The sequence below is a fragment of the Clupea harengus genome, chromosome 4 (assembly GCF_900700415.2).
Source record: "Clupea harengus chromosome 4, Ch_v2.0.2, whole genome shotgun sequence".
Taxonomy (NCBI): Eukaryota; Metazoa; Chordata; class Actinopteri; order Clupeiformes; family Clupeidae; genus Clupea; species Clupea harengus.
Window position 1 is genome coordinate 6,710,800 of NC_045155.1, and position 15,621 is coordinate 6,726,420.

Sequence of the window (15,621 nt, forward strand, 5' to 3'; positions counted from 1 at the left end):
TCTACATTTCCGTCAAAACACTGTCAAAGATAAGAGCGGACATGATTTTCAAAGACCTTCTAGGTAGAGTATAAATACTTAAAAAATATATATTTTTCAACTTTCAACTTTTTCGCTATTATCAGTCACAAGAACTGGCAAAAACATCCAGGTAATCTTTTTAGAAGTGTTTTTTTTTTATTATTTGTTGCAGGCTATCTGCGCTTTTGAAATAAAATACATTCATGGCGGTCGGTGATGAAATGACCAACAACAACTCTCTTCAAAGCGGACTGTTTTTATACACCAACACCTAAGCATAACCCTTCAATACTAACAGTCATCATAATTGCCAGATATGGAACTCTACTGACATCTAGTGGCAACTGTCGACTAATGTGCTATGTGTAAGGAAAACCAGTAGATGGCGTTATACAACAGCTTTGAACATTCCTGTGTACAACTACACACCCATGAATAGTGAGGGGACGATGGGACGTTGTGATGACTAACAACAATAACAACAACAACAACAACAACAAGGCTGACTGCAGTCAGTTTCTTATTGCACAAACGACTCACTGAAACACACACGTGTTATATATGGAGGCGACACAATGTTGCTTGCGGCCAAAAGGTCAGTATTGTATTTATCTAGCATTTTGGATACTGTTATGCACATGTTGGTGTAAGAAATAATACAGCCTACGATGCCTAAATGATTATATCTTATGATTTAGCTTTCCTTTTGGCCATGTGGTATAATTATGATCACTTTTCACATTGGGATGTTACATTTACATTTACATTTAGTCGTTTAGCAGATGCTTTTGTCCAAAGCGATGTAAAAGGGAGAGAACAGTCAAGCTACGAGCAATAGAGACCTAGTGTAACAATAAATACTGTTTTACATAAGAAATAGAAAAAAAAGTGCAGGAATGTAACTGCTGTAAGTGCAAGTTAAGTACTAGTAGAAGTGCAAGTTAGGAGGGGAGGTGCTCTCTGAAGAGTTGGGTCTTCAAGAGCTTCTTGTAGTTTGTAGTTTACTTATGTAAAGAGTCACCAGTAATTGTATGATGTACTGTGGTGAGAGAATAGGGAACATGAGAGAGTAGGCATCCGTAAAACATTTATTTCATTTATTTAAACAATCCAGTTTTACTAGCTTTACTAGAAACATGAGTTTCACGTGTCACTGTAATACAGGCGGAGGATTCGTGTACAGTGCCATTCGCTCAGACCCTCCATAAACAAATACAAAAGATCAATGCACCGACTGACAAGTGTTTAATGTTATGCACAGCACACAGAGAACAAGATCAGACATCAAAGAGGAGGCAGCAGGTGTTGCATCTCATCCAGCCTGGCTTAAGATGGCTGACATAGCAAAGACAACCCCCTCAAGTCACTGCACGCCACTGGCACCCCACCAGCAGACTGCTCTTTAAACCTAATATCTACAGTGACACTTAGATAAACAGAAACTGAACCACCGTAGAATGTCACATGTGTGAGGCAAAGCTGAAGGGGGTAAGGGCCATGTTAAAGCCCAGTCAGGATGTTAGTGACACAAGAGTTACAAGCAGAGAGGGATTACATGAATACACTGGAGTAAATAACTACTTTACGACATCGTACAAATCTGAAATGAGTCATATCCTTTCATCATGGCTGATGTTGCAAGTGGGGTTGGAGAAAAAGATCTATAATGCTTTAAAACACATTGATAAATAAAGATACATTAGCCATATATTACACAATTCTGGTGTAAACTGACCAAAATGTTGATACAATAGCCAGATAAATATATTGTAAATTACTTGTAAATAAAATGTCATATAAAACCCTTTGTTTGTCAGCCCCTGTTCACACTTAGCAAATGTGCGGTGCATGGGTTCCCCTGTGAATAAAGTACTGGATGAAGGACCTCTCAATGGAGTGTGCTTAAGGTCAGCTCGTGCTGTGAGCTGACGTCCACCTGGTACGAGGAGTAAGCCTGGGCCAACTCTGGCCTGAGTGTGTCCCCCATCACTGTCATGCGTCCTCCCACATGGCAGCGCTCAACGGCGGGGTGGTACCTCCACCACCTCCTCATTCCTCTCCCTCTCCTGTTCCCTCTCATCCTTCCGTCCACGGGCCTGCGGCCCAGCAGGAGCTCCCGCACGCGCTGGCGGAAGTGGCGGTCGTGGGCGCTGTAGATGAGCACGTTCCAGCCGCTGCTGCAGGTCAGGATCCAGAAGGCGTAGAGAGAGAAGTGGCACCAGCGCCGGCCCAGCACGCTGCCCGTCACCAGCACAGCCACCGGCGTGAAGGAGGCGCAGAAGAACGCCGTGAGGACGATGATGGTTTTGGCGGCGCGGATGTCCGAGAAGGACGGCCCACTCGACACAAGGAACTTTGCCGCTTCCTGCTTCCGGAGCCGACAGAAACGTCTCACGGCGGAGAAGGTGATGGCGTTGACCACACAGGTGGTGCCCAGCATGGTGAAATCAAAAATGGGGAACACAAGCATTAAGCTGGCCAATGGGCTGTCATAACTGTCATTGTGAGGGGAGTAGTGCTGCTCAACTGGACAGGGGGCGTAGTTGCACATCTTGCTGCATGAGTCAAACTTCAAGGTTATGTCCTCAGACATGAGCAGAGGGGACACAGCTATGGAGAAGCACAGTAGCCAGGTGAGATAAATTAGGCCTAAAGTCCTCTCTTTGGTCACAATGATGTTCTTCTGCAGGGGTCTGAGGACGGTGATGCCTCGCTCCAGGGACAGGAGGAAGATGGTGGTGATGGACACCAAGGTGCAGCCTGCAAATACGGGCCCCATGATGAAGCAAGGCTGAAAGCCTTCAGACACGCTGACCTCATCAGAAATGTTAGCGCCTGAGCTAGAACTTTGACCCCATGATGCCACCAGACCTTCAATCTCATTGTACACTGAGTATGGCACCACAACAACACCCACTGCCAGGTCCGCTGAGGTCAGGGACACTTTGAGGAATCCCTGCGGACTACGGAAATGTCTGGAGCCCAGAAAAACGGTCAGACTCAGCACATTTCCCACAGTAATGATCACAGCCAGGAATGACATTAGGAAGATGCTCAGCACCTGATAATGGCTGGTGACAGCTGTATGATTACTCTGCATGGTTGCGCTTCCATTAAAATAAACTCCACATTAAACGTCTGGAAATATGCACATATAATTACATAATCTGCTATCACAAATGACTGCTACTTTCCATTGTCCATTGTATGTCCATTACCTGTTAGAAAACATAAATAGGGTTTGAGACACAGACTGAAATAGCCAACAGACTTGTAGTGCTTCGTACTATTATTTTATGTCCATATAAAATGTAAAAAAATTCTACCTTTCACAAGTGAAAAAACTCTCCTTTTCACATACTATTAAATGTACTCGAGTTGAGGATGCATATTTATAACATTACAACTGAACCGATTTATAACATTAACAAAACATACAAACGTTATTTACCATAATTTCGTCTGCTCTTTAAGGATAAATTAAGAACTAAAGGGAAAGCATCCAAGACATATCACCAACACGCTACAGGTTTCAGCCAAGTTAACACGTAAAACTGTAATGCAACGTAAGACTGAGGGGAAATACTTACCTTCGGGAGCGAAATATCAGTTCTTTCTCAGTGGCTTCAAAAATATGAATCACTGCTGGCAGGTGCGTACGCCTGACTTCACCAAGAGACGAGCTGCTAAGGAAACACTCCCCTCCCTGCAGCTGTGCAAGATCAATTTATATACGCTTCTCAAATCAGTTTTATTTCAACCTAATCCTGTTTCTATCTCAACATCTTCTAGATTAACTGTAGAATTAAATTTTGCCAATTTTAACATGTCAGGTATAGTTCATGAGCACTTCCCGTTTGTAGGCTACTTGCCTGACCGACCTGTTCCCCACAAAATTCTGACGTAATTGTATCGCCTACTCGGAGTAAACATGAAGGAGAATTAATGTAAACAAATTCGCAAAGCGATTAAAATGCAGGCTTCCGCTGTCCTAATAAAATATTTTATCAAATTAGATCATATTTGAATATCTTTTCAAACTTCAATGAAACTGGATTCTAATGACATCAAATAGCCTATCTTGTGGTCATGGGAGAAAATCCGAGCTATGATGCCAGCCTCGTCAGCGGCCCACCTGTGTACTCATGCTGATGGCTCCTGGCTTTCAACATTTGGTGAGGCAGTTCAAGAGCCAAGGTAGTCAAAATGGGAGAGATGTTTTGATGTGTTCATTTTGAAAGGGAAGATATGAGCGACAGGACTGAGATCAAACACAGTCCCTAAAAGTTCAACTGACTGTTGTCATGGTAGCATGATAGCTGTGATGTGTTTTTCCTTCTGTCACTGTTATTTCTTTTACCAAAAGCATCTCATCATTTTTCATTTAAAATTCAAAACATGGCCTTCGAGTAGTTTGATGTTAATGCAGAGTATAGATTATGCATGCAGTGTTTGTATCCTGGACTACCGAGTGTGTTTGGGGGAGGGATTGAAGAGGATAAAAACGTGACCATTCGAAGCTGTGTGTGAATGTGAATGAAAACACCTTTTAGGGCTATTCATGTGACTGCCACTGTCATCTCTTGCTGTTGTAACTATAAAAGTATAGGTGTCAGTAAAGAAGCATATCTTTTACATTTTAAATTTACATGTATTCTTCCTGCAGTATAAGTTATTCCTCTTAAAGGGCCTATGCTTCATAAAGGTTAGCTACTGCCATTATGGATGACGTTTAATGTGTACATTCACCTGTGTGTCTTCATTTGGACTTAAAAGAAATACCGTTCCCTTTCAAAGAAACACTTCATTGGTTCAGAGCAAGGTCTAAACAAAATGCTTGTTTGCAGTCCTATGCCAATGAGGGACCTGCTAACTACTTCATCAGAAGTGCTAAACAAATGCGAGTAAACCCAAATGATGTAAACAGGCTGGTTTGTTGTTTTTCCCTCTCTCTCCGGGGGGGGGGGGGGGGGGTGCTGGGGGGGGGGGTATGGGGGGTAAAGCCCCCACGCTCTTTAAGTGAGGGATCATTAAGTGAATTCCTGGCTTCTCACTGAGCGGAGATTCCCCCATATGGTAAAGCTTAAATTCCAGAGGGATTCTCCCCATGCAGAGCCTACCTTATCTCACCCCTGCTGTTTTAGCCTGGCCAGATCAAGGCCCACTCCATGTCCTAACCTCCATCAGCTAGACCAGCAGCACTGCTGAGCAGAGGGACACTAAAAGAATCTGCACTTTCATCATTATTGGGCCAATAACATGATGACTTTGCCTCTTTACGCTCCGGGTGAACACATTCTAGCAGCATGTGTGTGCGTGCATGTGTCTTTCCCTTAATGGCCGGATACTTACAACTAAAGACCAGGGTCATTTTGAGCGACAGACTGCAGAAGGTCTTACTGTGAGGGAGAGTAGGCTTTGAAATGCATGCAATTTAGAACACTGCAGAACTGCTGGGATTTGCAGCCTTTCGATTGATTTGAATGATACATTACAAAAAAAAAACATCAAGTGTTTTGGTGACATTTTCATCATTTTCATCTTTCACCAATACCTAATTCAATATCCTGTGTCAGATATCATGACTTAATTCATCACCTTCACAGACAGACATTTCAGGGTTTTATTTTAGCGAGCCTAACCGGAGGATTGGTCTAGCAATTTCTCCAGATCCAACTATCCCAAATGCCATTACTGAAAACTGTTATCAAACTCCACTACACACTCTACAGAGGAAATACGGACAGTAAAATAGATGTTTTATTTCAGGACTAGTTAGGTTACTGACCTCATGTCAAGTGATCATGCTGTCGCATACTGATGATGCATCATGCTGACGCATGCCGATGATGCATCATGCTGATGGTTAATTAGCCAGTTTGCTCCAAACTCTGAGATGTGAGGGGGTGGTGGTGGGGAAGTGTGGGGGCAGACAGATAAAGAAATGGGAGAAAGTTGCAGCAAGCTGACATCATTCATTACCCTTCACACTCACACACTATTTGGATCTAGGCTGCCCCCCTCTGGTGAATATCTTACCAGTTCTGCTTTACATTTACCAAGAATTAAGCACCATCTAACAGTACAACACTTCAGTTTCTAAACTTGGTATGAATATTCATCTCTTTTCCCTTTGATTACCCAGAGGAAGAGGGTATGATGCCAACTTTAAACATAAAGTCAGGCTGATATTAATTTGAGTTTTAACTCTGCCACTGAAACAAATTCAGATTGTATTCAACAAACAACATGGCAAGACTGCATCAGGCAACCAGTGTGCTCCTCGTGTGCACCTCGCTGTGCACCTCGCTGTGCACCTCACTTGCAAAAACATTCCACTGCAAGCATATATTTACACCCATGGAAGTACAACTGGAAGGTCCCCACCTCCCCAAAAACAGCCCCGGTGACTGTGGAGATAGAGAGACGGTCTGACTCTGACTGTCTAAATAGACTTTTTCATGGCCTTTGTGGGAGACGTGCTTCTTCCCTTGGGCAACACAAGGAGAACATCTGTTCCCAACAGAGAACATTTTTACGGTTTGCATCCTTGCTCTGTCGGTGTCATGAGGTCACTCCTAAGCTTGGTCAGAAAACACAACCCATGGCTCCCCTCTAATGTGGAGTGACAGGCATAAAAATGCAAACAAATAACACAGGTGCCTAATAGGTTTGTTCTTTCATTAATGTCTGTGTAACCCATTGATTAATTATGATCTTCATTCCCTTCACTACTGGGCAGTATCTCACAAACTAAGTGGTATTTATTTAGCCAGTTTTTGTTTTGATGTCTGGAAAATGGACTCCAGTTCACAGTAGGACAAACTGAGGCGAAAACAAATACAAATATACAAGCAAATAAATCATGGAAATGTATTAACAAAAAAATTGAATAGTGTGGAGATAAGATGCGCTGAATACTGTCTGAGGAGGTACTAATTTAGAGTGAGTTATTAAAGTTATTATTTTCGTAAATTAAAAAAAAAACACACACACACAAATGATGGAAACTTGTATGCTCAATCGGCCACAAAACGGTCACAGTAATTGCGCCAGGGTCAAAATGTTAGAAAACAAGTGCGAATAGTTAAAGCTTCTCATCAGTTTAATTGTGATAGCTTGTTATTCATCCAAGCCATTACACCTGAGATTCTTTCTCCAGGTGGAAGTCTTTTGTAATTAAAAGGCGACTATTGTTATGTGGGATTTGAGCATTGACGGATATTGCTCTGCTGTGCTTGGCAGAAAGGCTGCAAAGTTGTGCAAAATAGGTAGGGGTATATATATATATATATAAATAAGTAAATAAAATAAATCGTGAAAAAGACGTATAGTTCATACGTAGGCCTACATATATAGCAATACACAAATAGTCTGAATAGATTGATAGTGGGTGTATAGTTTGGCTATAACGCGTGTGATTCACATTCAAAAGAAACGTGTAGTTTGCCACTCATACCCGTTGGCATTGTTCTGGTCTTTATTCGTGGTAGGCCACGTCTGTGTTGTGTGTAATTACTTTTACAGCAGCTCCTTTCCCGTGACCCCAGTCTTCGCGGCGTCGGCGTCAACGCATGAACGATGTGTGAACTCTCCAACATGCCGCGACATTCCAACGCGCCCGAACAATAGCACACTCAGACAGGTGTACTCTGCTCAGCCCTCGGCCCACCACGGAAGGCATTTCGTTGCTTCGCGCTTTTCGAGTGCTAAATAGGGCCACTTAAAACCGTGACATTCTCATTTGATTGGCACATTGACTGGCACTATAAGTAAAAAAACAAATGCCCTCATAGACATGATATATATTGCGAGTGACATAACAAATGTGAGCACTGTTGAGCCTTGTTTTAAGTTGTCAGTAAGAAATGTACTGATTTGAAATAATCTGAGTCCATTCAGAGGCTCATCCTTAACAACGCGATATTGTTCACGGGAGCCCGTTTAATTTTTACCCCCTTCCCGCTGCGCGCACATGCGGTGAAACAGCGCTTCTTTTCATGCAAGGCTCTGGGTCTGCAGAAGTCCCGCAGCGTTTCAAGGAGGAAAAATGAATTGAGAGCATGGTTCTTTGTGTGAGGGTGAGGGAGAAAAATAGAGGTCTTGTCTGTGAGGCACTTGTAAAAGTCTCCCTCTTTCTGTGAGAACTAAATGAGCTGCTTTGTACCAATAACCGAATCCAATCGTGTTACCATATAAAACGCTTGACGGTTTTACGGTACGGACATAAACAGATGATCCCCATGGAGCACATACATCAATTTGTGACCATTTATCCCATTTATACACACTAGGCTATGGACCTATGCCGTTTTTATTGAATAGCAGATCCTGGAATAGCCCGCACGACCAACTATGATATACCCTGCTATGTCAGCCTGCACTTGATATCCAAATATTTATTGTGATATACACTGTTAATCGAGTTTATAGTTTTCCACTTAATTCCGACAGAGGACGCTGCAATATAGTTTCACATTCAGTTCCTTAGTCGTTTTAACACAAATTACAGCTTAATTGAATAAGAGCATTAAACGAAATGTAAACGAAAATATTTCCATGCAGCCTACGTCTGTTTTATGTTGGATGTTACTTAACCGTAGCCCTAGCCTATATCTTTCTTAGCGTAATCTTGCTCTGGAAATGTGCAACGTGTTATAGCAAGGCAATTAAGGGCTAAAGATCTCAATCAATAGAGCTAGTTACAGTTGCTTCGAATGGTTCCAGGCGATGTGCAGCGATTTTCCCCAGGGCACCTGCAGGCAGGACCCATGTGGTCGTAATGTCTCCTGTTAGGTGGGCGTCTTGTGGGGCGGGGACATGACTTTACACCCCTGCCCCCCTCTCACCCCCCTCTGGTATATGAAGGGGACGTATGGGTCCTGAATAGTTGTATCTGCTATTTCACAGGTGATGTTCCAAGCGACCTGGATTGTGTAGTGTTCTGGAAGATCGTAAAGGAATTGCTTTTTGGTTGATTACAATTTGTGATCTTCTTCGGCCGAGAACTGTTTTTAACTCTGATCGTCAGTATTTTCGGAGAGAAGGAGCAGAGATTTGAGAGACGCTGAACAGGAAAAGTTATTCCGTGGTAATAGATTAAAGAAATACTTTCAAAATGCCTCGTTCATTCCTTGTGAAGAAATACTTCACTAACAAGAAACCAAACTACAGTGAACTGGAAAGTCAAAATGGTGAGTAGGCTACTACAACTGTTTCCATTTTTAAACGAGCTGTCATGGTTAAATGTGTAAATGTAATGTGTGTTTATTGTAAATTCGAATTAAAGTCAGCCAGAAAGTGATATCTGCACAATTTTAATTGTTTCTTAACTTCTGTTCAAAGTATAATTTTTTTTACTCGCGCATTCGTGTAATACGCAAGCGCAAGAGTCTAATCAGAGTCTGTTGTTGGGACTAAACATGTCATTACATCTCAGGGAAGCCATAATGTAGTCTGAAACGCACACCGTTTTTTTGACGGAATGGTTGAAGCTCATACTACCAATGATTCTACACTATGAAGTCTCTTAAACTTGGAAAAGAACTTTTTATAAACTGGCAGCAAAATTTCAGCAGCTCATTCTGCTGGCATTGCATAGTTACTGCTCCCATGCATAAAATGTGCTGATGTTACCAGAATTAAGTTATAACATTACCCTCAATAGTAAACTAATTAAATCTGTTTTTCTTTTTCAGGTCCACTGTTTGCTGTAGTTCCTGAGAGGTATCCACTAGCCGAGCTGCCCACAGAGAATGGCTCAGTGGTGCCGGGCTACCCAGTAGGACTGGTGTGGGACATGTCTGCACTGCCCCTGTCCTTCACCCCAGTGTCCCCAACCACCCCCTCCCCGATAGCCCCCCTGGACCTCAGCTCCCCATCCAGCAGCAGTAGCAGCAGCAGCAGCAGCGGGGACGAGGATGAGGGACGCACGTCGGACCCCCCGAGCCCGGACCCCACGGAGCGTTTCCAGTGCGCCCACTGCGGCAAGAGCTGCAGCAGCCCAGCCGCACTATCCCGGCACCAGTTGACCCACTGTGGGCGTACGGAGATGGTCATCGCCTCGTCCACCATCACGACAGTGGCGGCGCCTTCATCTGCCCGCTCCAGCTTCCACTGCAAACACTGCCCCAAGGAGTACACCAGCCTGGGCGCGCTCAAGATGCACATCCGGTCCCACACACTGCCCTGTGTGTGCACCACCTGTGGCAAGGCCTTCTCCAGGCCGTGGCTGCTGAGAGGCCACATCCGCACACACACAGGTAAGGACCAGCTCCTACATCATCTGATGTTAACAGCTAACAGTTGCATCACATTGCAGAGAGTAGCATTACAGTTATTTGATGTCCCACCTGGAACTGACCCCACCATAACTAAACATCATTTCCTTATTCTTCCCCATAGGTGAGCGTCCATTCTCCTGTCCTCACTGTAACCGGGCTTTCGCGGACCGTTCCAACCTGCGGGCCCACCTGCAGACCCATTCCGAGGTGAAGAAGTACCAGTGCGGCACCTGCTCTCGCACCTTCAGTCGCATGTCCCTGCTGCACAAACACAGCGCCTCCGGCTGCTGCCCCTCCACCTAGAGGAGAAGAGCGTGAAAGAAACAGAGAGAAAGAGAGACGGAAAGACTACTGTTAATCTGTTGCTCCCACACCACTGCTGGCATGCTGTTGTTCAGCCCATTTGACCTAGACAGACAGAGACACAGAGAGAGAGAGGAGGTGTTGGGTTGTACTGAATAGTGGCATAAGCGGTGGGTGTCAAGTGCCTTAACGAAACAGTGTGCACTAGTCCAGGTTTATGCTGGAAACTCACCAGAGATGCCAGTACATGTACATAATCATACGTGCACCAAGGGGGCTTTTGGGGAGGATTTTTTGGAATGGGGGGGGGGGCATGAGAGGGTAGCTTGTACAAAAGGGGGGCAGCTGGGCATGCAGTTTATTCCCAGGATGTCCCTCGGTGCCGGCTGGTCCGGGATTGTGACGATGCAGCTGCTGGAGAGAGAGAGAGAGTGTCTCTGTGTGTGTGTGTGTGTGTGTGTGTTGGTGGCGCATGTATGCAGAGTGGGGGTCATCTCTCACCACGCTCCACACACTTCCAGGGACGTATTGAGACAGCTGTCTCCCCGCTGTGGTGCAGTGGAGGCGGGGTGCTGACAGATGCGTTAGCCCTGACCTCGTCCACAACCCCGTCCGTCGAGCCTCCTGTCCGACATCACCTGCTGCTCGGCCCAGCGGCGGCGGGGCACTAGGAGGATCTGGCGGCCAGAACATCAAATGTGCCCAACACACCCATGGTACTTTTTTGTAAAGAAAGGACAGAAAGAGGCCATAACAGAGATTCATTTGATGTGGTTTCCCACACAGTTGGTTGAAGGGCTTCTTTTAATATTCCAACAATGTTTCTTTACTTTTTTTTGTGCTGTTTTTGTGTCTGTATGCACAACTCCTGGTGTTAAGGTGTGAGTGTCCACTTTATACACTTTAAACTGGAACATCTCTGCAGTATGTTGTAGTATTGGTTCTCAAACCAAAAAGGGGTGCCATGACCCCAGTACTGTGTGTGTGTGTGTGTTTGCAACACTTCCATGCTTGTCTTAAAATGCTGTTTGTGTCTGTTTTGGAGAATGTCGGACAGAGAGAGAGAGAGATACTGTTAATGGGACAAATTATAGCTCCTGCCGTCTCCTCTGTCCCTATGTAAGCCAAAATGTTAAGACACAGAGATAGCCAAAACCGCTTGTGTATGTGCTTTTTTTTTTTTTAAAAAAAGACTGTAATTTAAACATGGGAGTAACTATGGAAACGCTGTGCAATCTGTTTTGGCAATCACATTTTTGATGATATATATTTCTACACTTTTGTACGAACGACCTGCGGGCTTTCAATAAAATAATTTATGTTTGATAAAAAAAATCTTTGTTGTTTGTCTGTGGCGTTGCTAAGTGGGGACGGGTGAGGTGTCAGTTGTTCCAGAGCTCTGAGAATGGGTTTTTAGTGGTGTGGATCCATGAATGGGGGAGGGGGTTGGGGGCTGGCGTGGCATGGGTGGATGTGGCGAGTGATTGGTGGAACACCTGCACACACCTGCCAGGCTTTCCACCCGAGCTAACACTCCAGCAGTAACAGACTCGCTGACACATGGACAGCACATGTGCGTGTCCGAGCAGGAGTGCAGGTGGACAGCACGAGGGGGGAGACAGAAAGGAAGGGAGTGAGAGAGAGAGAGAGAGAGAGAGAGAGAGCGAAAGAGAGGATAGAAAGGAAGTATGACGGCTGGGGAAAACTCCACACAAACCCATGCATCCAGCCAGACTGACAAAACTTTTTAAAGGAGAGGGAAAAAAAAATAGAAGTGACACATCCGGCACAGAGAGAGAAAGAGAGAGGGGGAATCCCAGCACACATAAGTCACTCAGCAAACCTGGACTGAGCCGGAGGGTGTTTGTTTTCTTCTCCTCTCCTGAGGGGAGTTGAGCGTCTTTGGCTAAAGCACTGGCCTATCCCCTCGCCCCGAATGACACGCTGAATCTACGGTGCCCTTGTGACCCGCAGGCTGACGCCAGTCAGTCTTGCCAGAGTAACGATGCACTTCCTCTGCAGTTGGTTTTGAGGCATGGAGCACTGGTGTTTTGGTTCAGGGGGCGGGTTGGGGAGGGGGGGGGGGGGAGGCTGGGGTTGGTCACAGGGCACCTCAGAGGATGGAGCAGGGGGGAAGGAGGGGGGGGGGCGGGCTGAACTGTTTCATTTACCATGTAACCTAAATAGCAAACTCCTGGAATTGACTTGATGGTTGGACTGGGGAAGGGGGGGGGGGGGGGCATGGGAACAAAGGAGAATTCAACCCTCCCCCCACTCCGCACTTCGCCCCCCCTCTCCATCTCCCAGCCATGTGTGGGCTAACATTTTGGGGTGTTTGGCCACTTCAGGTTTGATGTGGTTGGCCTTCAGAGCAGACAGTGAGTCAGACCCTTCTGAGACATGTTTTTGGAGGGGGGGGGGGCAGTAAAGTCTCCTTGATCCCCCTGGTGATGGGGATCATGTTCTGGGGAGAACAGGGAAGGGGTGCGTGGGCGACCGCACAAAGCATCTGCCTCTCCTGCACCCAAATGACACATATTTTCTCCCTCTTCTTTTGCCATTACCTAATTGAGAGCGTCACCCCCCCCCCCCCACACACACACACACACACAGACACACTCACTCAAACCCATACACAAGGATATGGCATTACTTACCTGCAGTCGTGTGCGATACGGTGTCCTTAATTGATGATGGGTCTGATGTGAGCTCTTTGTAATCTGCTATCTTTTCTTGTTTGCCCCAGTGGGGTGAGTGCCGGGTGCTGTGGCCATCATTCCAGAGGGCCTGTCGGCGACTTGTATTGTGTGTCTGTCACTAATGGCGGAGGAATGTGACATTAGTCAAGGCCAGCGTGCAAAAAAAATGGGCACATAAAACATGCACACCGACACTGAGTGATCCTCGAGCCATGAGGAGCCTCCTACACTAACAAACCACCCAAAAATGTAACCCTCAACCGCCCCCCCCCCCCCCCCCTTACCCCCCCCACCCCCAACAGCCCCCCTCCCCTTCGGGCTAAATTGCAAGTCTTATGTTTCTTCACAGATAAATCTTATTCTGTCCGTCAGTTCATGAGCGCAAATTTGCGGAAAAAACAGGTTAAAAGTTTTAAGCTATGTTTAGAGAGGCTTTTTTTTCCGCTGACTGCACCAGCAAGCACTCAACATTGCTCAAAAGTAATTACAGATGCTTCAGTGTATCTAGCAACTGGGCTATTTATTTAGTATCTTGCTATGATACCAAAGCTCTCCCGTTCTCTCCTTTTTCTCCTTCTCCTTCTCTCTCTGAGTTTCTCCATCTCTCTTTTATTTTTTTCAAGATTAGGTCCAACTTTATTGTCACTGCGCAGAGTACAGGTACAAGTCAGGGAAGTCCACTTCGCATGGGTGCAGGCATGCTGTGTTTGGTTGGGGTTTTGTGCTGTGTGTGTGTCGTAGTGGTGCAGAGTCAGTGTTTGGCTCGCCCCGAGTACAGCTCCAGGAGACAGACAATGGGAAGTCTCCTCAGCACTCACCTCCTTCCCTCCAGGCTGGGTCAGGGGATGGCACCAGGGAGCGTCGGACCCTGGACCAGATTGGGCCCAGGCCTGTACTGGCCAAGGTCCGGTTGGAGCCGCTCCAGAGACGGTTTCTATCTGTGAGTGAGGAGGCCCTTCAGCGCTTCGGACCGCTCTGTGGACCCACAGACAGGAAGCACAGGCAGATTATGCTGACCTAGTTTGGAGTCGGGGGTAACTTTTCTTTTTTTTTTCCCTTCTTTCTGCTACTTTTTTTCTCTTGTTTTTTTTTCAGTGACTTCTTCCCTCCTTGTGTTAGGTCTCCCTTTCCCTCTCTCTCTCTCCCCTTTTCTCCTCTCTTCTCTGGGCTGTGCAGTGTGCATCTGTGTGCTCCCTCCGTCCGAGCCTTAGAGCCCAGACCTTGGGACACAGGAAACGGCCTGTCAGCCTCACATAAACACAAGCCATCCTGAGCGTCTGATAAAAGGCATCTGGGTGGGGATGCCAAGTAAGCAGGGGTTGTGTGTGTGTGTGTGTGTGTGTGTGTGTGTGTGTGTGTGTGTGTTCGGGTTGTGTGTTAGGGGTGATCTCAGGGGACTCTCCGATCCTCACCCCACTCATGGCGTAGACTAAGCTCATGTGTTTGTGTGTGTGTGTGAGTGTGTGTGTCACACCACCAGCAGAAGCTATACCTCTGAAAAGAAAACTGTTGAGGAGCCATGACATTCCGTGCCTGTATTTATTCTGTGGTTTTCTGAGCGTTGACTCACCATGGATCAGGTTTGAGCCAGGAGGGCTTTTCAGGCCGTCGTTTAAGGTTACAAATGGAATTACGGGCTACGGCGCTGGTGTCTCCGAGCTGTGAAGTTTTTCAGTGTTCGCTTATGCAACACCTGACCCTGCTCCGCACCTAAGGGGTCCTTACCTCTACCGAACTCGACCTCCATCTTTTCACTCCTGTGTCACTCTGCACAGATAATCCTGCCCTTTCAACACTGGTTTCCCCAGAATCCAGTGCTGCTCGTTCTTCTAAGTCCTCCATCTCCCTGATAACCACGCGCAAACAAATTGTGCAGAACCCCCGGCGACTGGATTCACACTTTCTCTTCTGTCTCTTCCTGTCTGGCACACTGTACAGAACTGCATTGCAGATCTTCAGCTGCACGTGGCTTGGAACAGCAGGCTCTAATGACACACAGATTCTACTGGACTGTGTAAGATGTCCACAAGGGCTTTTTGGATGGCGTGTGTGTGTGTGTGTCAGTTTGTGTGTTTGTGTGGGTGTGTGTGTGTGTGAGTGTGTTGGGGGATGATAGAATTGAAGAAACACAACAGCACTGGACACAGAGGCACAAGAGGGGGTCACCATCTAAAGAGGTTGAGTGGCGTCACGCTTGTGGTTTTATTGTATTTAGCAGATCCGCGACGCTGCTGACGACAAGCACATGTTGCAGCGAGGGGCTTTGATCAGCGGTATGTGCTGTGCTGTGCTGTCCAGCCTCTGGGGATCCCTGG

General features: G+C 46.1%; 2 protein-coding genes across 2 annotated transcripts; one reads left to right on the top strand and one right to left on the bottom strand.

Annotated features, from left to right (window-relative positions):
* Window positions 1-973: 973 nt before the first annotated feature.
* Window positions 974-3,731, bottom strand: LOC105904279 (adenosine receptor A3-like). The gene is made up of 2 exons (XM_012832137.3): window positions 3,612-3,731; window positions 974-3,239 (listed from the first exon to the last, which is right to left on the bottom strand). The coding sequence occupies exon 2, from the start codon at window positions 3,119-3,121 to the stop codon at window positions 1,910-1,912; it is 1,212 nt and encodes a 403-aa protein (XP_012687591.2). The 5' UTR covers window positions 3,122-3,239; window positions 3,612-3,731; the 3' UTR covers window positions 974-1,909.
* Window positions 3,732-8,631: 4,900 nt separating this feature from the next.
* Window positions 8,632-11,942, top strand: snai1b (snail family zinc finger 1b). Its single transcript, XM_031565931.2, has 3 exons — window positions 8,632-9,215; window positions 9,720-10,283; window positions 10,426-11,942. The coding sequence occupies exons 1-3, from the start codon at window positions 9,140-9,142 to the stop codon at window positions 10,605-10,607; spliced, it is 822 nt and encodes a 273-aa protein (XP_031421791.1). The 5' UTR covers window positions 8,632-9,139; the 3' UTR covers window positions 10,608-11,942.
* The last annotated feature ends 3,679 nt before the right edge of the window (window positions 11,943-15,621 follow it).